At 43.7% G+C, this 20,544-nt stretch overlaps 3 protein-coding genes across 3 annotated transcripts; 2 read left to right on the top strand and 1 right to left on the bottom strand.

Moving 5' to 3' along the window:
- The first annotated feature begins 1,186 nt into the window (after positions 1-1,186).
- Positions 1,187-6,439, top strand: LOC129761144 (uncharacterized). Its single transcript, XM_055758851.1, has one exon. It carries the CDS (start codon positions 1,187-1,189, stop codon positions 6,437-6,439), a length of 5,253 nt encoding a protein of 1,750 aa, XP_055614826.1.
- A 1,298-nt stretch (positions 6,440-7,737) lies between these two features.
- Positions 7,738-11,675, bottom strand: LOC129762870 (uncharacterized). The gene is made up of 2 exons (XM_055761441.1): positions 7,943-11,675; positions 7,738-7,884 (listed from the first exon to the last, which is right to left on the bottom strand). Exon 1 carries the CDS (start codon positions 11,641-11,643, stop codon positions 8,392-8,394), a length of 3,252 nt encoding a protein of 1,083 aa, XP_055617416.1. The 5' UTR covers positions 11,644-11,675; the 3' UTR covers positions 7,738-7,884; positions 7,943-8,391.
- Positions 11,676-17,705: 6,030 nt separating this feature from the next.
- Positions 17,706-20,544, top strand: LOC129762873 (uncharacterized). Its single transcript, XM_055761446.1, has 2 exons — positions 17,706-17,864; positions 18,023-20,544. Exon 2 carries the CDS (start codon positions 18,522-18,524, stop codon positions 20,124-20,126), a length of 1,605 nt encoding a protein of 534 aa, XP_055617421.1. The 5' UTR covers positions 17,706-17,864; positions 18,023-18,521; the 3' UTR covers positions 20,127-20,544.

The raw sequence follows: 20,544 nt of genomic DNA, 5'->3' as shown, positions 1-20,544 counted from the left end.
GTTTCCGCAATATTTCAACAGTGTGTGAAATCACTCTATACTGGCATCCGTGCAAGCTCTGACAGTTCGCGAATGAAAACAGTACATAAAAAAACGCGATTTTTCCCATCAAGTGCTTCCGAGAGTGCAATAAAAAGTTCACTGAAGTGAAGATTCATGCAAGCAGCAGGAAAGCAACCTCAAACCCGGAACCAGAGAAGGAAGACCATTCGTCATTTTTAGGCAGTGTGCAGCGGAAGAGTCGGTCCCTAATCACGTCATCGATTTCGGCAAAGCGGAAGTTCCCCGAAGGACTAGAGTCCATGTTGCGTGTGAATTGTTGGTCGTCCGATGACAGCAGCAAGGCTCGGAGAGGCCACACGCTGCGAGATTCATCGCTTGCGCTAGATGTCGGTGCACTAATCATTCGGTAAGTCCACTTGTTACCCATCATTTTTGGTGCCGTGACCAGGATTATTGGTCAATCCCATCCCCGACCGCGTGAGTGGAAATACCTAACCTCACCGTTGCCCGCATTCGCATAAATTACATTGTATTGAAACGCCCGTGTGTGAGAGCAAGAACAAAAACTCTTGTGTAAGAGTTCTCCCGTGTGTGTGATAAGTGAACTATCGTGGGTGAATTACAGTGTCGCTCAAAATTATTGGTACGGCGAAGAAGTACGAAAGTTAATTGTATACCGAGAAGAGTTTATTCCGAGCCCGATTATATGCATTCCCGTTGATGGATTTTATCCTTTCCCCGCGCCGCCGTTACGTTTAATCGAATTTAATTCCGAGCCGAAAGTTACTTGCTGGTAAATTTGATGACCCATTCCCGTTCTTTGACTGAACATTCGTTACCCGCGCATGAAGTTAGCTGCTGCGAATGTATAAAAATCCACAGTGGTTCTAAATTGCTTTATGAGGAAGATGTAATTTGAGTTTTCGGTGATATTATTGTGAATCGCATACCCGTTTATTTGTACCGCTGCGTTCCCGCTTTCCCGTTGCTGGATTTTACCCGTCGCCGCACCCCCCTTGGGCGTAATTGGATTTGAGTGCTGGTGGAATTTATAACCCGCTCCTGTTCTTTGGCTGGACTGGACACTTGACACTCGCGCAAGAGTTAACTGCTGTTTCCGAATTTAAGAATACAAGGCCTCATTTCAAGAGGTACAAGTCTCTGTATGCCTGATCGACTGGCGATGGCGTCGAAGAGTTCGACGGTTCCCGACGAGAAGCGGTTGAAGGCGAAGGAGACCAAGCGGAAGAATTTGGTCGATTCATTGAAGCGGATCGAACGGTTTCTCCATGACTACGTTCCCGAACAACACCTGCACGAGGTGCCTCTTCGATTGGAACGGTTGGAGAAAGTATGGGAATCGTACGAGGTAGTTCAGGAAGAACTAGAAGAGCTAGATGATTCGGAAGATGCTGCACAGAAAAATTTGGAGATGAGAGCCCAAGTTGAGGAACTTTATTTACGTGTCAAGGCCGGACTAGCTTCGAAGATACCGTCGCCACCACCCACCCCTGCTATTGCGGGATTCCCTGCCGCGCCTGCTGCTCAACCCGTCTTCGCCAACATAAAGCTTCCGGCGATTTCGCTTCCGGAGTTCGATGGAGATTTCAACAACTGGTTGACTTTCCATGACACGTTTGTCTCGATGATCCATTCATCGACGGAGATTCCGCATGTTCAGAAGTTTCACTACCTCCGTGCGGCTCTGAAGGGGGAGGCAGCAAACTTAGTTCAGTCTATTTCGATTACTGCTAATAATTATGCTGTCGCTTGGCAGACTTTGGTGAACCGTTACTCAAATAAAGCTATTCTTCGCAAAAAACACATCCGGGCTTTATTAAAGCATCCAAAAATCTCCAGCCATAGTGTCGAGTCGCTACACAAGATTGTGGATGAATTCCAACGTCATACGAAGGTTCTGGAGCAGCTCGGTGAGCCAGTCGATCAATTTAGTTCGATTCTGATCGAGTTACTGGAGGATAAGTTAGACGACGCTTCACTCACCGCTTGGGAGGAATCAATCGCAGCTGATCAGCAACCCACCTACGCTAAAATGGTTGATTTTCTCCAGAAGCGGGCCCGTGTTCTAGAAACGATTTCGATCAACCGGCCGCAGCATTCCGGTTCCAAAAATCCCAGTTTTCCTCCTCCTAAGAAGCCAAATCAGCCCAGATTGAGTTCCAACGCTGCCAATACAGTCCCAGGAAGAATGTACCCGTTATGCCCCGCCTGCGGGAAGCAGAAGCACTCCATTTTTGATTGCTCAGTCTTCAACGGTCTAGATACGGAAGGCCGTTTAAAGGTGGTCTCGGATAAAAAGCTCTGCAGCAATTGTTTCCGCAGCGACCACTTCGCCCGCAACTGTCGTTCGAATTATTCATGCAAGCATTGTTCCAAACGACATCACTCCATGATCCATCCTGGACCATTTGAGGCCACCAGGGGTGGACCCGAAAATAAACCCACGAATAATCCCGAAGGTTCCGGGTCTAGCTTAGTGACAGCTGTAGCAGCCCTGCCAACCCCCGAAGTCGTAACAACGTTGAAGGTATCCAACGCCAGCGTTCTCCTCACTACTGTGGTATTGATAGTAGTCGACGCTTACGGTCAAGGACACATCGCCCGCGCCCTGTTAGATACAGGTTCTCAACCCAACGCCATGAGCGAACGCCTTTGTCAGATGCTTCACCTTCCACGTAAAATCGCTAACGTTGCGATAGCCGGTGTAGATAGTACCGTCACTAATGCAAAATATGAAGTGCGTGCAGAGATCCGATCCCGTGTAGCAGAGTTCAGCGACACTTTAGACTTCTTAGTACTCCGTAAGGTGACCAGAGATACCCCGTCTTCCTCGTTCCCCACTGTACAGTGGAAACTTCCCGAAAGTTTTTCACTCGCTGATCCTGACTTCAACACGTCCCGAAGAGTTGATATGATCATCGGCGCTGCTCACTTTTATTCATATTTGCGGGACGGACGGTTCCGTCTGCCTAGTCAAGGTCCAATGCTCGTTGAGACAGTGTTTGGTTGGATAGTGACTGGAAAGTTCGAAAATCTGTCTGGTATGAGCTCTCGACCAACAGTAACTTGTCATGCGGCGACAGTTACATCGCTTAGCGAGCAGCTAGAGCGATTCTGGCGAGTTGAGGAGGTTCAAGGTCCGAATTATTCCGTGGATGAGCAGCAGTGCGAAGATTATTACCGGGAAACCGTCTCCCGAGACCCGACTGGTCGGTACGTTGTTCGCATGCCGAAGCATCCCGAACACGATCAAATGATTGGGCAGTCAAAGCCAACAGCGCTGCGTAGATTCAGGTGGCTTGAGCAGAAACTGTTGAAGGACGAGAATCTGAGGACTCAATACCACGAGTTTATGCGTGAATATGTTTCTCTGGGCCAGATGGCACCCGTACAAGAGGACGAAGAGGACGTCCCGAATGCGTGTTACCTTCCACATCATCCTGTAGTAAAGGAGTCGAGCTCAACCACAAAAATTCGAGTGGTTTTCGACGGATCAGCGAAGACTACTTCTGGCCATTCGTTGAACGATTCGCTACTGGTTGGACCTGTAGTTCAGGACGAGCTTCTTACTCTAATCCTCCGTTTCCGAAAATTTCCCGTTGCGCTAGTGGCAGACGTAGAAAAGATGTATCGTCAAGTCTCGATGCATCCATTAGACCGACCTCTACAGCGAATTTTGTGGCGATTCGACAGTTCCCAGCCGATTCAGACATACGAACTCGGCACTGTTACTTATGGCCTCGCTCCGTCCTCATTTCTGGCGACGCGGACACTGTTGCAGCTCGTCGGAGATGAAGGTACCCCGTTCCCGAAAGCAAGTACAGCAGTCAAGAAGCATATCTATGTGGACGATCTCATCTCAGGTGATGACAGCATTGAAGACGCAATCCAGCTCCGTGACGAACTATCAGAACTGCTTCAAAAGGGTGGATTCCGATTCCGCAAATGGTGCTCCAACTCACTCCCGGTATTGGCCGGACTTTCTCCCGAACTCCTTGGGACACAATCGTCGCTGAAGTTTGATCCTGAAGAAAGCGTGAAGACTCTTGGTATACGCTGGGAACCCGAAGCCGATGTGTTCCGGTTTGATGTATCCGTTGTCCTGAAAGATCAGTTACCGACCAAACGCAGCATCCTGTCCGCCATCGCCCAACTTTACGATCCTCTCGGAATCATCGCACCCGTCGTCGTGCAAGCAAAAATACTGATGCAGCATCTCTGGTTGCTGGCGTTGGACTGGGACGATGAGGTATCACCTGATCTTCAACAAAAATGGGCTCGATTCTGTGAGCAGCTCCCTCATCTCTCGAACTTCCGTATAGAAAGATTTGCGTTCACCGCTCGATATGCCACAGCGGAAATACACTGCTTTGCAGATGCGTCAGAGTCAGCTTACGGCGCTTGCATATACGTTCGCTCCGAAACCGCTGATGGACTCGTGCAAGTGAATCTCCTCGCTTCGAAATCAAGAGTAGCTCCTCTGAAACCCCTCAGCATTCCGCGCCTTGAATTGTGCGCCGCACTCCTCGCTTCTCGGCTGTATGAGAAAATCCTCAACGCCCTCGATATGAGTTTCTCCGCCAGTTTCTTTTGGTCCGATTCAACTGTTGTCCTCCAGTGGATGAAAGCTCCCCCGCGGACGTGGAAGACGTTCGTGGCGAATCGTATTGCAGAAATTCAAGCCACCACTAATGGATCCAACTGGCAACACGTCTCTGGCCACGAAAATCCGGCAGATATGGTTTCGCGCGGGGTCTCCGCCGAGGAACTAATCAACAGTGAGCTGTGGAAGCACGGTCCGAGCTGGTTGCGTGAAGAAAAATCTAGCTGGCCCTCCCGAAACGTTCCCGAAGAAGAATTTACCGCCAAGGAGTTAGAGTTAAAGCAGAATACGATTCTGAACACCCAAGTTCTACCGCCAAATTCACTATTCGAGCAGTTTTCGTCCTACTCCGCTCTCATTCGGGCGGTATCATATTGTTTTCGCTTCACACACAACACCCGCAATAGAGGACGACGGATTTCCAGCAGAGTTCTTTCGGTTGCCGAAATGCGAAAGTCAAAGGTAGCAGTCGTGAAGCTCGTTCAAGCTGAGGCGTTTCCCGAAGACCGGCAGCGCTTGAAGAGAGGACATACTGTATCCTCCAAATCTCCACTTCGTTTGTTGAATCCGTTTCTCGACAACGAGGGCCTAGTTCGTGTTGGTGGTCGGTTAAATTTATCCGATGCTCCCTACGACGTGAAGCACCAGATCGTCGTTCCTGGTTTCCACCCGTTCACTCAACTCCTCCTGAAGCACCATCATCGCAAGCTGGTACATGGCGGAATCACGATGACTCTCTCAGTCGTCCGCGACGAATTCTGGCCGCTGAACGGCAGAAAAGCAGTCCGGAGTGCCATCCGGAAGTGCTACGAGTGTTGCAGAGCAAACCCCAAACCCATTCAACAACCGATTGGACAATTGCCAGTCGCTCGAGTGACCGCAAATGAAGCATTCGCCTGTACTGGCGTTGATTATTGTGGTCCCATCTACCTTAAACCGATTCATCGTAGAACCGCCGCCCGCAAATCATACATCTGTGTCTTCGTGTGCCTGAGCACGAAAGCGGTGCACTTGGAGCTGGTGAGTGACCTGAGTACGGCTGCGTTCCTGATGGCCCTAGATCGCTTCGTGGGGCGACACACCTCGCCACAACATATTTACTCAGACAACGGGACGAATTTTGTTGGTGCGAAGAATGCGCTGCATGAAATTTACACCATGCTGCAATCAGGAACGGAGGTTGATAGAATTTCGAACCACCTCGCCGAGGACAATATCCAGTGGCACCTGATCCCACCCCGTGCTCCCAACTTCGGTGGCCTCTGGGAGGCAGCAGTGAAGGTGGCTAAGGTTCACCTGGCTCGTCAGCTCGGATCCTCTCTGTTATCGTTCGAGGAACTTACGACGGTTCTCGTAAGGATAGAAAGGGCCATGAATTCCCGACCACTCCAGCCTCTATCCAGCGATCATAATGATATTGCGGTTCTCACTCCAGCTCATTTTTTGGGGAGAAACATAAACCGTTCTCCTCTCGAAGTTGATGTTCGAGACGTGCCTCTGAATCGTCTCACCCAGTATCAGAAGCTCCAGAAACATGTACAAAATTTCTGGTACCGTTGGCGAAACGAATACATGAAGGAGCTGAACATGCTATATAAAATCAACCCCAAGGACCACAAGCTGAACGTCGGTGACATCGTCATCATCAAGGATGATGCTCTTCCTTCTGTACGCTGGCCGCTAGCCCGCATCATCGAGCTTCATCCCGGACCCGACGGTGTGACCCGAGTCGTAACTCTCCGCACGCCCAATGGAGTTTTTAAGCGTGCGGTTTGCAAAGTGTGTCCACTGGAATGCAGTGGTGAAGATTAGAAGAAGAAGAAGCTGAAAAGAAGAATAATCTGAAGAAAAGGAAAGTGTGTTTATGAAGAAGTAATAATGAATTAAAGAAAAAGTGTATTTGAAAGTTGAAGTGAATTATAGTGAACTGAAAATAATAGTAGTTTTGAAAAGGTTTTCAAAAGGTGGTCGGAAATATGTTGGATATAAAATTGAATTAATAGTGTGAAATGTTTCCGCAATATTTCAACAGTGTGTGAAATCACTCTATACTGGCATCCGTGCAAGCTCTGACAGTTCGCGAATGAAAACAGTACATAAAAAAACGCGATTTTTCCCATCAAGTGCTTCCGAGAGTGCAATAAAAAGTTCACTGAAGTGAAGATTCATGCAAGCAGCAGGAAAGCAACCTCAAACCCGGAACCAGAGAAGGAAGACCATTCGTCATTTTTAGGCAGTGTGCAGCGGAAGAGTCGGTCCCTAATCACGTCATCGATTTCGGCAAAGCGGAAGTTCCCCGAAGGACTAGAGTCCATGTTGCGTGTGAATTGTTGGTCGTCCGATGACAGCAGCAAGGCTCGGAGAGGCCACACGCTGCGAGATTCATCGCTTGCGCTAGATGTCGGTGCACTAATCATTCGGTAAGTCCACTTGTTACCCATCACAAGTAATACAACGTTGAGGCGGCGAAGTTCCACTAGGAACGTTAGTGCCATTTAAGAAAAAAAAGAAAACCTCGCCCTTGCACGACCAACGTGCGTGCGATGTGAGACATTATGCACAAAGCTTATGTGCTTTAACCGATTTCCATCGAGCCTCCAAATCTAATATTTTGAAGGCTGCACAACTTCTAATTTGTTGACCGACTACATTGCACATCGGACAGATTTTGCTGCTCAAATTCGTTTACTTCGATTGCTGTAATTCTTCCGATGCTTTCCTCTGGTTTCTCGTTGGCTCTTCACGATACTTCGACTGTTTCGGTTCAGATATCATGTGCGTGTTAACGTATAATTTTCGCTTAGGTTTACATCCGTCTTCCCTTACAACTTTTGAAGGAATACTGACAAGCTGGGTCACGCCACTTGCGACTGACGATATTTTTGCCACGTAACCGCTGAACACATTCAAGTCCACTACTGGAACTTGTTCCTGATAAAGCGCCCAACTGCATTTTCTGAACTGTAAGTTCCTGAATGGGATTGGACAAGTGCCTTTCCAACCCGACTGCTTCCAAATGACCCCAAAAATTTTGCACAACCACTCCGAAACTTACCTGAGACTCCAATTGTTCGGGATTTCAAAGAATTACACCACTGTTTTTGTAGCAGCTTCAAGGCAGCTCAAACTGCAATTTAATAGTTCCGGTAAATAGTGCAATTACATTAAATGATATACAACTTACAATTAATAGTTTTCTTCCACCTCGTACAACGTGTGTCGTGGAATTTTGCAGATATTTCTCGTCCACAAATGATCTGTATGAAATCAAATCGAGTTCTAAAAACACTTCAAATCGTAATGTGTTGTACTTACTATCTATCTAGTAGTACTAGTACTAGTTTAGAAATTTTTGCCGTTTAAAGGACCACTGATTTCTTTTTCGCAAACCTAATTTGATGTTTTGAAATAATAAACAGTATTAAAATAGAGAAAAATGACTCAACTAAATTCATTTAGTCTACCGTATATCGTAATGATTCTCTAGTTCCTAAATAAACTTTTTCTTCAATATATTTTTCGTGCTAACTATTTTATGCCAAACTTATTTTTTTTCTTTTAAATCAACTTTCATCAACCTCTAATTTGTTCTTTTGTTTTGATTCTCATTCCTATTGGGCATAAACATTCAACGACGGTACTACCACTGTAGACCGGCGTCGCATGTCTCATTATTTGCGTAACTAATTTCATGGCAGGCCGGTTGCGAGCACCGTTAATGCACAGTGTTGCCAACACCCCCCGCCCGTAACTCCGGTAACACTTCATCGTTGTCCGGATTTACCACCAATTTCTAGCACTGCAAGGTTGGCTACTCCGCGCCGGAATAAACCATTACTTGTTCGCACATCTGCCTGTCGAACTCTACCATCAGACCCTATGATTGTTTCCTCGACTATTCCTCTGATCCAGCTTTTTCGGTGCTGACCATCTACCACAAACACCAGATCTCCTTTCTTTAACGATCTTCTTTCAGAGAACCATTTGGTGCGTTTATTGATTGTAGGTAGATACTCCTTGTACCAGCGTTGCCACATCTGGTCCGCCAAATACTGCGAACGTTTGTACGTATCGCGCAATGCTTCTGCGAAGTCCACCGATCCGTCTACATGACGATCCACTGATTTGGTCGTCCCTCTAAGGAAATGATTCGGAGTAATCGTTTCAGAAGCTGATTCCTGAGATACATATGTAAGTGGTCGACTATTCACCATATCTTCTGCTTCTGCAAGAGTGGTCAACAAAATTTCGTCCGTTAACCGTCTACCATCGTCGAGTGCCTTCATCGCCTCCTTCACTGATCGAACCATTCTCTCCCAGATACCTCCCATATGCGGTGTACCAGGAGGATTGAAATTCCATTTTATTGAACTATTAACTACCGAATCTGCACATTCGTAATTCACCCTCTTCATCCATAAAATCAACTCTTTGCTGGCTCCTTTAAAATTTGTCCCATTATCGGAGAAGATTTCATCGGGAACACCTCGTTTGCAAATGAATCTTCGAATTGCCATTAAACAAGCTTGTGTCGTAAGTGTGTGTACCACGTCCAGGTGCACTGCTCGTACGGCAAGGCACGTGAACAATGCAATCCACCGTTTTTCTCTTCTGCGACCAACCGTAACTTCAACAGGTCCCAGATAGTCTACACCCACTGCACTAAACGGTCTTGTAGGTTGGGTAATTCGTTGAATCGGAAGTGGTGCCATCATAGGAACCTCAGCATAACACCGATTTACTTTACACCAGATACAATCTTTCATAACTCGTTGAATTTCCATTCGCATCTTCGGAATATGGAATTTTTGACGAAGCTCATTCAACACCGTTTCCCGATTCGCATGTCCAAACTTTTCGTGGTAATATTGGATTAATCGTTTCGTCACTGCGTGTCCCTTTGGAAGAATAATCGGAAACTTCATGTCAAATGGAATTTCCTTGGATTTAGCCATCCGACCGTTCATTCTAATCACACCGAACTCGTCTAATATCGGAGTGAGTTTATACAATGGACTTCTCTTCCCGATCTGCGCTGGCTTCTGGTCCCCTTTTATTGTTTCATTTCCCAGCAGTATCACTACTTCATTTGGAAATACCTCTAATTGCGCCTGTTTCCACAAAATTACTTCCGCTTTCATAAACTCGTCCTGTTGCAATGGTTGTTGTACTGTGTTGAGGTTCACATGTAGTTTGCGTTGCTGATGCTTGTTTGACATTAGCGTACGTATCGGAAGTCCCTTTACCTTCCGACGAATATTAGTGATAAATCTGATTACGCAAGCTATGATTCGCAATAACTTAATCCAGCGCCACGTAACTTCCACGTTGATAATGGGTTCTGGAAACTCCTTTGTTTCATGGTGAAGAAAGTGCATTTTCATTTCTTCCTCAATATTAGTTACTGGTAGTCGCTCGTTTGGCCACGACTCTTCAGGTTCATACAGAAATCTTGCACCCTTGAACCATTCTCCGTCTGAACTCAACGGTGGACCTTGTCCCCATTTCGTCAGCGCATCAGCGAGGTTCAACCGGGATGGAATCCAACGCCAGTCGGATGATCCGGTCGTCTCCAAAATCTCCCCGACTCTGAATGCAACGAATTGTTTATATTTTCGCTGATCAGACCGCAGCCAACTCATGACTGTTTGCGAATCAGTCCAAAGAAAACAACGATTGATTGGCAGTGAATGGTGGGCTTTAATAGTTTGCCACATTCTCGCCCCGAGGACAGCTCCCATGAGTTCTAGCCGAGGAATAGATTGCATCTTCAGAGGAGCTACTTTCGATCTAGACATCGCCAATGAACATTTCACTTCATCGCCGATAGATGCACGAAAATACGCTACACACCCATACGCGTGAATACTGGCGTCGGTGAAAATATGTAGCTCGAGTTTGTCGATTTCTGATGATCTAGTTCGACCAAAATATGATCGTGGAATTCGAATCTGTTCCACTAATGGCAGTAACTCGATCCATTGCTGCCATTTGACCAAACATTCATCATCAATTTCTTGATCCCATTCGCAGCCATTTCGCCACAAGTCCTGTACCAGGATTTTTCCATGCACGGTAAAACATGATAATAATCCCAGTGGGTCGAAAAATCCCATAACGCAACTCAACACGATACGCTTCGTCGGTTTCTTGCTGCCCCGCAAATACTCTTGCAAATCTTCGCGATGTTCGGTCGAAAAAGAGAACACGTCTTGAACTGTATTCCAAATTATACCAAGAACTCGCTCATTTCCAGTCTCTTTGTCTTGGTTGAAGTGAATAGTTTGAACTTCTTTTGATTCCCCGAGAGAACTGAGAACTTTTTCCGAATTGGATACCCAATTGCGTATTTCGAAACCCCCCTTTGCATGGATAAGTCTCACCTGCTTCGCACGCTGTATCGCCTCTTCGATGGTATCCACGCTGTCGAAGTAGTCGTCAACGTAATGTTTCTCGACGATTGCTGCTACGGCTTCAGGATTTTCCACTACAAACTCCATTGCGTTCATGTTCTTCACGAACTGGGCTGAGCATGGAGAGCATTTTGCCCCAAAGGTAGCCACGTCCATAACATAAATACAGGGTTCGTCCCTAGGATCATGTCGAAAAATAAACCGCTGTACTCTTTTGTCAGCGCGTCGAATCAGCATCTGATGGTACATTTCGCGAATGTCACCACCGAAAGCAATTGGCCTTTCACGAAATTTACAAAATACCGTCAAAATTGATACCAGTAGATCGGGTCCCGTGAGAAGCAAGGAGTTGAGGGATGTACCATTCACACTTGCTGCCGCATCCCAGACGAGCCGTACTTTGCCCGGCTTTCTAGGGTTGACCACGACGTTAAGGGGCAGATACCAAACTTTCCCCGGTTCGGTTTCGGCCAATTCTTCAGCGGTTGCTGGATGCGCGTATCCTTTCTGCTGGTACTGCTCGATCTGACTACATACGTTCTCGAATAGCGCTGGTTGTTTCAGTAGACGTTGTTCCAGACACTTCATTCTCCTCACGGCCATCGGATAACTGTTCGGAAGCTCTGCATCTTCTTTGTCCCACAACAGTCCTGTTTCGAAACGATTTCCTACTCTTCTAGTGGTCTTTTCCAGAATTATGCGCGCTCTTCTATCCTCATCCGATTCCGGCAGCTTTACAATCACAGAGTCCTCTAACGCATACTGAACTTTTAGTAAATCGTGAAGATCTTGATTGCTGACTGCGTCGTGGTGCCCAAGATACACTTCCGAATCCGACGGCTGCATCTGATTTGGCCCGTAAACTGCCCATCCCAGCTTGGAACGTACCGCTATCATATCGCCCAGCTCACCGATTTTTGCTTCCATCGGTGCAATCACATGCAAGTTATTCAAGCCTATTAGCAAACCAGGGCGTTGATTTTCGTAGGACGCTATTGGTAGTCCACGAAGATGCTTCATCCGGCGGCTGATTCCTGTTGCGTCTATAGTTTGTTTCGGCAGAAGCAGCTCATCTACCGTCCTGACCGAACTGAGCTGATACTTCTCTGAACTTCCACTTCCAGAAATCAGTAAGTTTACCCTGCGTGATTCCTTCTCTACACGCGTTATATCGGCCGTCCATTTGATGGTCAGCTTCTCCTTGGGTCCTTCGGCCCCCATTACTTCGGCTAATGACTTTTCAATTAGAGTTACAGACGCACCCTCGTCCAAGAAAGCCAATGTGTTTACAGATCGCTTTCCACAGTGTAACGTAACTGGCAGCATGCGGAATAGGATTGTGCTGGTACATCGGAAGTGTGCATTGATTGCTACTGTGACGGGATGGAGAAGAGGGTTGTGTCGTTCTCGACAGTCATCGATGTTGCATCGTATTTTGAATTTGCACGGAGCGTTACCGTGATCATTAAGGCATATGACGCATAGTTTCCCTTGTTCTACCAGTTTCAGGCGGTCCGCCAAAGCCAGTGCTCTAAAGTCCTGACAGAATCGAAGACGATGATCAGTACGCTTGCACACTCTGCACGGTTTCGGATAAATCTCATCGGCTCCGACGGAAGACCTTTCCACAGCACTGTGGTTGTATACATGAACGCCTTTTTCCTTTATTTTGCCCTTTCCCGCATACTCATGCGCTGCTGGCTGCTGGAAATCCATCTTTACATTGGCCTCGCAAGCTTCTGCAACGATTGTTGACACAAAGTCGGTAAAAGTACGGAGATTAACTCTCTTTTGCTGGTTCTTGAACCGAACCCACTCACGCTTGTCATGAGCAGGAAGCTTGTCGACCAAATCCTGGATTAAAAGAGGATTTGTGAGATGTTGCTTCAATTTAGCCGCTTCCAAATGTTCACATAGCTGCTCTACAGTATTCCCAAAAGGAACATATGTTGCCAATTTATCTGGCTTCGGAGCTTCCAGTCGCCGCACCTTTTCGAGATGACATTGCAGTAGTTGTTCCGGACGTCCATACAGCTGACGAAGTTTGCTGATGACTCTCGGTACGGATTTTGGGAAAAGCAACTGTCCTCGAACGCTTTCTAATGCTGGACCCTTCAAGCTCTCCTGTAGTCGAACAAGGTTTTCAACGTCATTGAATCCACAAGCATCTGTGGAAGCTTGATAAGTTCCAATGAATAATGGCCATTCTTCCGGCTTCCCGGTAAAGACTGGAAGTTTCTTACTAATCCCACTCCGGGCAGCTAGTTGTACTTTAGACGGAGCCTGCCTCTGCTCGGGGTTTTTTCGTTTCTTTTTTGATTGTTTCTCTTCCTTTACTTCTTCATGACCAGATTCACTCGAAATAGTATCATCATTGGATCCGTCTGAACTGCCATCGCTCTCGTCTTCGCTACTTGCTTCCTCGGATTCATCTCGTTCATCCTCTGGCTTATGCTTATTGCGGTTATCTGATTCCTTTTGATTGTGTACATGCGCATTTTCCAGCGGAATTCCAGTATTCGGTGTCTTTACATTCTTCGAGGTTCCTTCTCCCGATGATGCGGTTTGTAAACCACTAGATTTCAATTTCGATAGATCCTGCTCGATTTGATTCATTTTGTCATGATACGACTCTCTCAATTTCTCCATTCGGTCTAAATGTGTTTGCTTTTCGAGCAACGCTTTCTGCAACAACTGTTCTTCCTGCCGTAGTTCTTTGGCCCGGAGCTCATTTTCCATCTTAATCCGCTGCTCTTGTAGGATTCGGTTCATTTCCATCCGCTTTTCCCACAGAACCCGTTCGTTACTCATCTCCAATTCTTTCTTTTTTCGCTCCTTTTCTAGAGCTCTTAGCTCCCGCTCCAATGACGAACCGGACTTTCCGTCCGATCTCAAACTAGATTTATCCGATATATCCTCGGCTGTCTTCTTCTTGGTACCCGTCTTAGAAGTCTCTTCGTCCAGTTTTTTCTGGTTCTGACAATCTTCCTCAGGGCAATACCATTTCTCCTGACTTTCGACTGCTGCTGTGACACCTACGCAACGGTAATGGTACCAAACATCGCAATTGTCACAGCATACCATGCGCTCATTCACCTCGGACACCAATCCGCAGGCTCCGCAGGAAGTCGTTGTCATATCCGCAATTCCATCCATCGTTTTGAGGTTGGATCCCTATCTCTTATTAATTTTTGAGAATGTTCGGGATTTCAAAGAATTACACCACTGTTTTTGTAGCAGCTTCAAGGCAGCTCAAACTGCAATTTAATAGTTCCGGTAAATAGTGCAATTACATTAAATGATATACAACTTACAATTAATAGTTTTCTTCCACCTCGTACAACGTGTGTCGTGGAATTTTGCAGATATTTCTCGTCCACAAATGATCTGTATGAAATCAAATCGAGTTCTAAAAACACTTCAAATCGTAATGTGTTGTACTTACTATCTATCTAGTAGTACTAGTACTAGTTTAGAAATTTTTGCCGTTTAAAGGACCACTGATTTCTTTTTCGCAAACCTAATTTGATGTTTTGAAATAATAAACAGTATTAAAATAGAGAAAAATGACTCAACTAAATTCATTTAGTCTACCGTATATCGTAATGATTCTCTAGTTCCTAAATAAACTTTTTCTTCAATATATTTTTCGTGCTAACTATTTTATGCCAAACTTATTTTTTTTCTTTTAAATCAACTTTCATCAACCTCTAATTTGTTCTTTTGTTTTGATTCTCATTCCTATTGGGCATAAACATTCAACGACGGTACTACCACTGTAGACCGGCGTCGCATGTCTCATTATTTGCGTAACTAATTTCATGGCAGGCCGGTTGCGAGCACCGTTAATGCACAGTGTTGCCAACACTAATCGATCTCCTCTAAGAGCGGGAGTTGATTGTACTTCAGCAATCATATTGGTCACGATCTGCTTCGGACGGCCATACAACTGCTGAAGCGTGGAAATAATGTCAGGTAACGTTGAAGAGTGCAACAAGAAGCTGTTGACTGCATTCTTTGCGGTTTTCAGATTTTCAGCGTTGGAGTACATATCTCCGTCGAGTGCTGGTAGATACTACTAAAAAGCAGCAAATCTACCGGATCAACTGTTAGATTCGGAACACCACCATGGTTTGGGAACAACTAAGGATGAATTGCGGAACCTCCATATCCCCTATATTCTTCTGTGGCTTATTCAAAAAATGTTCATTCACAAAGGACAGAGGAGGTAGCGGAAGAGGAGGACTTCAATATTGACTGTTCCCTATCATATCACAAACCCTAGTCGTTTTATCAACATTTTGAATAGCTAACGGTGGACTAGTGTAGCCACTTACCGACGACTGATCATCGTTAAGCCCATGACGTACGTTCTGCATCTGGTGAAATTCGTCTCGTTAAGCCCGCCTTAGTTCGCAGTCGCATCTCATCCTGATTCTGTTGACTAGCAGCCGCTAATTTGGAAGGCAAATGTTGTTCATTCGCCAGCAGCGGTTGAATCTCTCTCGCTTGGTCAGTGTTCTGTTTCTGCATATAGCATAATCCCTCTTGTGTTACTCAAGTTGTTGCCGCAGAAAATATTTCGCTTCTTGAACTTTCTTCATCACCTCTGCCTGTCTGGTTTCATGGTATCTTGCACTGCCGCTAAATGAAGTCCATGACTTTTCAGCTGATTGCGAAGGATTGTTTCTGATTCTTTTCTCCGCTCCAGTTCATCGACTTGCTGAGCTTCCAATATCTTTATTTTCTCGATCAATTCAAATTCTTGCTCATGTCTTGTAGCAATGTCCAACTCATGCTTCAGCTTTAACTCCTTTCACTGCAACTCAGTGGAATGTTGCTAAGGAATCCCAGCGATTTCGGAACACAAATTTTCATGCGTAACGATCCGACTCGCTTTCGAGACTATCCAGGTTTGAGAAACAACATCATCTACCTCGAGACGATGTTCGAAATTCTACCGCACAGCTTCCCAACGTATCAGGTGTTGATTCCATCTCTAGACCCTTACCATCTTTTGGTGTCGAAGATCAGTGTACAGTTTTGATGGCGCAGCGAGTAAAATGAGGATGTTTTGTTTTTTTCTGGTATGAAATTCGTTCAAATTTTCTAGACAAATCAGAATTTATCTTCAAATTTCCCGGTTTTATGTATTCTTTCCACGCTGAAAAGGTTAGAAAATCATCATTTTACAATGTGCTATGTACATTACGAGGAATGGCTTGTTATAAGTATTGTAACTTTAATTTTTTTCAACTAAGTAAACGATGAATAGGGTGTTTTGCGCTACAAATACTGCAAATCTTTCTCGTATCGACCCCTACATAATCAATGATATCAGCCAATTTGATATGATATCGATTTCATCGCAATTATCCATAGTATCAATAACCGGTATGCACTATCAAACTTAAAATTTTCGAAGATTATCTATGACTTTGATCAAATCACGTGTTGAAACCATCGTAAATATAAAAACTCCAACTTTCTTACCATATACTGACGACATTCAATGGCTGAAATGAATCTAAATTGAAATAAAATGAATAATCACCACCGAATCTTGCTTTTCAGTGCGTAAAATAAACAAACACCCTCACTTTTGTGGCTCTGAACTCTAATGTAGATGTCGCATGAGCTGATTCAGCTTTGCGTAAATTCGTCAATTGAAATATGTTGCTTTGTGATAGTCAAGTAGATTTTTGCAAGAGGCGCCATCTAGACGTCAACCTTATGAACTTTTCAGTCGAACTGTTAACACTTAGGCGTCCGGCGACACCACAGTAGTTACGTGCGCATAGTATCTCAGTGGCCGTCGACAGCGCTTTAGTATCTTTTGCATTCTGTTGGGGTTTTGTTTAGATAACAATAACTTACACACGCCAACAAGTTTTATGTTTTTATAAGTAGGGGAGTTGGGGAAAAATGGACATATTAAGAAGAACTTCAATTATATTATTCGGACTCATATTTCACCAAACTTAAATGCAGTTTAAGATGTATTTTAATACACTGTTTTTAGAACTAATCGGTCGAATGTTTCTCAATATTTTTACTAAAATTAAAACAACCCGAAAAGTAGAACATTTTTTCGATGATTACCCGCATGGGCATATAAAGGTGGAATATGCACAAGTTCGTAGCAGTCTTCCATGTTTCACAAAAAAACACTGCGTCCGGAATAAACATGTCCACGCTGCTGTTTACAGTTTTGTGTTTGAGTACAAACATGATTTTTTCGTACCTATGTTAGAAAATGTGACATGTTTGTATTCGTGGTATGTTTGGACATACGATGTTTAATCCCAATGTTTCACATGATGTTCGAACATGGTGTATAATTTCTCTTGCATTTTCACCCCAAGCACCGGCAGTGCGTAGAGTAGAAGAACCGCGTGGTGTGTTGGTATGTTGACATGGAAAAAATGCTTTCCTTCATGACAATGGGTGCTTCATCAAAAATATTGGGCAAATAAAATAAACCTCTTTTTCTGTTCTGAACAAAATAAACATCGATTGATATGAGAGTTTTTCACATTTGATATCATTATTTAGTGCACGCATCAATTTATATATTGAATTCATGTAACATTCGCTATTATTAGCTATTTGAACAAGTACTAAAATTGAATTATTCAGCAGTGACATGTTAGGCGTGACGCTAACCACTCGACCACGGGAGCAACAATTTTGGCTGGATCTTTGAATACAAATGGCCAATACTGCTTGTTCGCGACGATCGCGACTCGAGCTATAAAACGAGCGGAGAAGAGGAGAAGAAAGGATGATGCAATCGCATGCACACATAGCATATGTAGTGCAGTGTAAGTGTAGCCTTTAGTTTTTTCCTTCATTCAGTTTGTGATAACATCGAGAAATTAATAGTGTGTTTTAGCCGCTGAAATTTCTCTGCTGGTTCTGCTGTGTGCCGCTGAAGGTTGCATCTAAAACTAATTTTTGGGTATTTATTTTTTTTGGTCAGCATTTGTACGACGTCGCCCGCTGTGCAGTCGACTTGTTAGCACCAAACCACCAGCCACAACAATTCAATTCACCATATAAAAGGGGAGCAGCAGCAGTCCGTAGAGTTAGTTACAATTAGAATTTGTGTAGTAGCAATTAAGAACTTGTGTAGGATTAGTGAAGTGTAGAAAGTATTAATAAATATTTTTTTAATGTTTATATAGTAATAAAATCGTAATTGGCGCCCGAATAGGGACATCGCGAGTGTAAAAAGTAGGAAGATTCACCACGTCAGAGTGTTGTGACAATCCGAAAAATCCAGGATTCTAACCGCTACAAAGCAGCCGTGTGGATAGGCTCCATTAGTAGCATTGCAAACAGGAGAAAGCCACCACACCGGAAGGAATTTGGGCACTGCGGTGGTTCCCGACCCGAGGAGTCCAACTGTCAGAAGTTTAGGACCAAGCATCAAGACGAAGACCACAACCTCGCGCTTTCACTGGTAGAAGCTGAAAGTAATGTTTATTTTTATATTTATAATATGCTCTATGCTAATAATTCAAGCCGAAATCCAAATTCACGATTTAAATAGAAACCCGATCGCAATTATACCTTTAGGTAAAGTAAAAATAAAAATAGGACATATAAGAATTATACAACCTATAGATCTTAACCAACTTCATGACATAATTCTCAAATTTGATAATTTGATAAAACAAAATGTATTCAATAGTCAGTTATATCGATTGTTAGAAAATAGAAATCATTTATTATATCAAACATATTTGAAAATTGTACCACACAACACATCACAAAGTCGTATGAAACGATGGGACGATGCAGGAAGAATTTTGAAGTGGATTGCTGGAACGCCTGATGCAGATGATTTAAAAATAATCAACAATACTATGAACTCATTAATTGATTACAACAACCAACAAATGTTTGTCAACGAAGCTCTCAACTCCCGTGTAAACCATTTAAGCCAAATCACCAATGAACTATTAGAATTGGATTTCAAATCTAAACAGCAACATATAATCGAAATCAATCTTCTGACGATTCTGTTAAATCTGGACAAAGCACAACATCAACTAGTAATATTAGAAGATGCTATTTTACTTGCAAAAAATGGAATTCCCAGTAGTCAAATATTGTCTATGAAAGACTACCTAAAAATAAGCAAATTTCTACAAAAGCAAAATATTACTGTAACATCATTCGAAGAATTGCTTACAAAAATCAACACACAGATTGCTATAAATAATACACATGTGATATATATGATGAAAATACCACAACTTTCAAACGAAGTTTACGATTATGAATATATAAACCCATTGATTCATAATGAAACAAGAATTCATGTTGAATCCAACTATGTCATCAACAACAAATCTCATATCTTCGAAGTATCAAGGAAATGTGAAAAGGATGCTGAATATTTTTTATGTGAACCTGAATCATTAAAAATTGCAAATCTATGTATCAAAAATTTGATTCAACTACGCCATGCAAACTGCACACATGAAAAAGTTTATTCAACAGGAATAATTAAAAGAATCAACGATGCAACAATACTTCTGAATAACGTGAATATAACAATACAGAGCAACTGCAGTCATCTAAACCAATTATTGGAAGGATCATACCTAATCAATTTCGCCCAATGTGAAATTTATCTCGGACACAACCAATATACAAATATGATTATGGAGAGCCCAAAGAAATTATTTAGACCAACAACTGGAATATTAGCATATGAAGACGACATTATTGATATCCCAACACCTGAATATTTAGCAAATTTGACATTGAAGCATAGATCAATGATAAATCATGTATACTTGCAGAACAATTCACTCGAAAGGAAACTTCACCTTTATGGAACTATCAGTTTTTCAACATTTTTCTTGATAGCAATTATAATTACTATCTACTTCATCTATATAAGAAAGCAATCTCTAAATACTAATATCGAAATTAGTTTACATGAGCAAGAAAAAGCATCAGCACCTGAAGAAAATCAACTTAACAAATCATTATATCCCGACATTTCTGAAGAAAGAATGCAACAAATTAATATTTTTTTGAGAATGCCGACTGCGGATCGACCTATTTGACTTTGAGGGCAAAGTCATTTAAACGGGGGAGAGTTAGCACCAAACCACCAGCCTCAACATCCAATTCTGGATAAATTCATCAACGCACCCAGTACCAACGAATCAATGCCAGCCAAAACATTTGCCATCAGTTCCAGATACCTGCCGGTACCGAGGAAGACAAAAACAAAACATCACCAGCGAGCAACAACACGCGCCACCTGCGTTTCTTCGAAACCATCTGGCGCATTCCAATTCACCATATAAAAGGGGAGCAGCAGCAGTCCGTAGAGTTAGTTACAATTAGAACTTGTGTAGTAGCAATTAAGAACTTGTGTAGGATTAGTGAAGTGTAGAAAGTATTAATAAATATTTTTTTAATGTTTAGATAGTAATAAAATCGTAATTGGCTCCCCAGACTTTAATTGCCAACATGCAC

The sequence above is a fragment of the Toxorhynchites rutilus genome, chromosome 1 (genome assembly GCF_029784135.1).
Source record: "Toxorhynchites rutilus septentrionalis strain SRP chromosome 1, ASM2978413v1, whole genome shotgun sequence".
Classification (NCBI taxonomy): Eukaryota; Metazoa; Arthropoda; class Insecta; order Diptera; family Culicidae; genus Toxorhynchites; species Toxorhynchites rutilus.
This window is presented reverse-complemented; position numbering and strand designations above follow the sequence as displayed.

Excerpts from the sequence above, each read along its gene's own strand:
- LOC129761144 (XM_055758851.1), top strand. The coding sequence starts at position 1,187 with ATGGCGTCGAAGAGTTCGACGGTTCCCGACGAGAAGCGGTTGAAGGCG.
- LOC129762870 (XM_055761441.1), bottom strand. The coding sequence starts at position 11,643 with ATGGCCGTGAGGAGAATGAAGTGTCTGGAACAACGTCTACTGAAACAA.
- LOC129762873 (XM_055761446.1), top strand. The coding sequence starts at position 18,522 with ATGTTTATTTTTATATTTATAATATGCTCTATGCTAATAATTCAAGCC.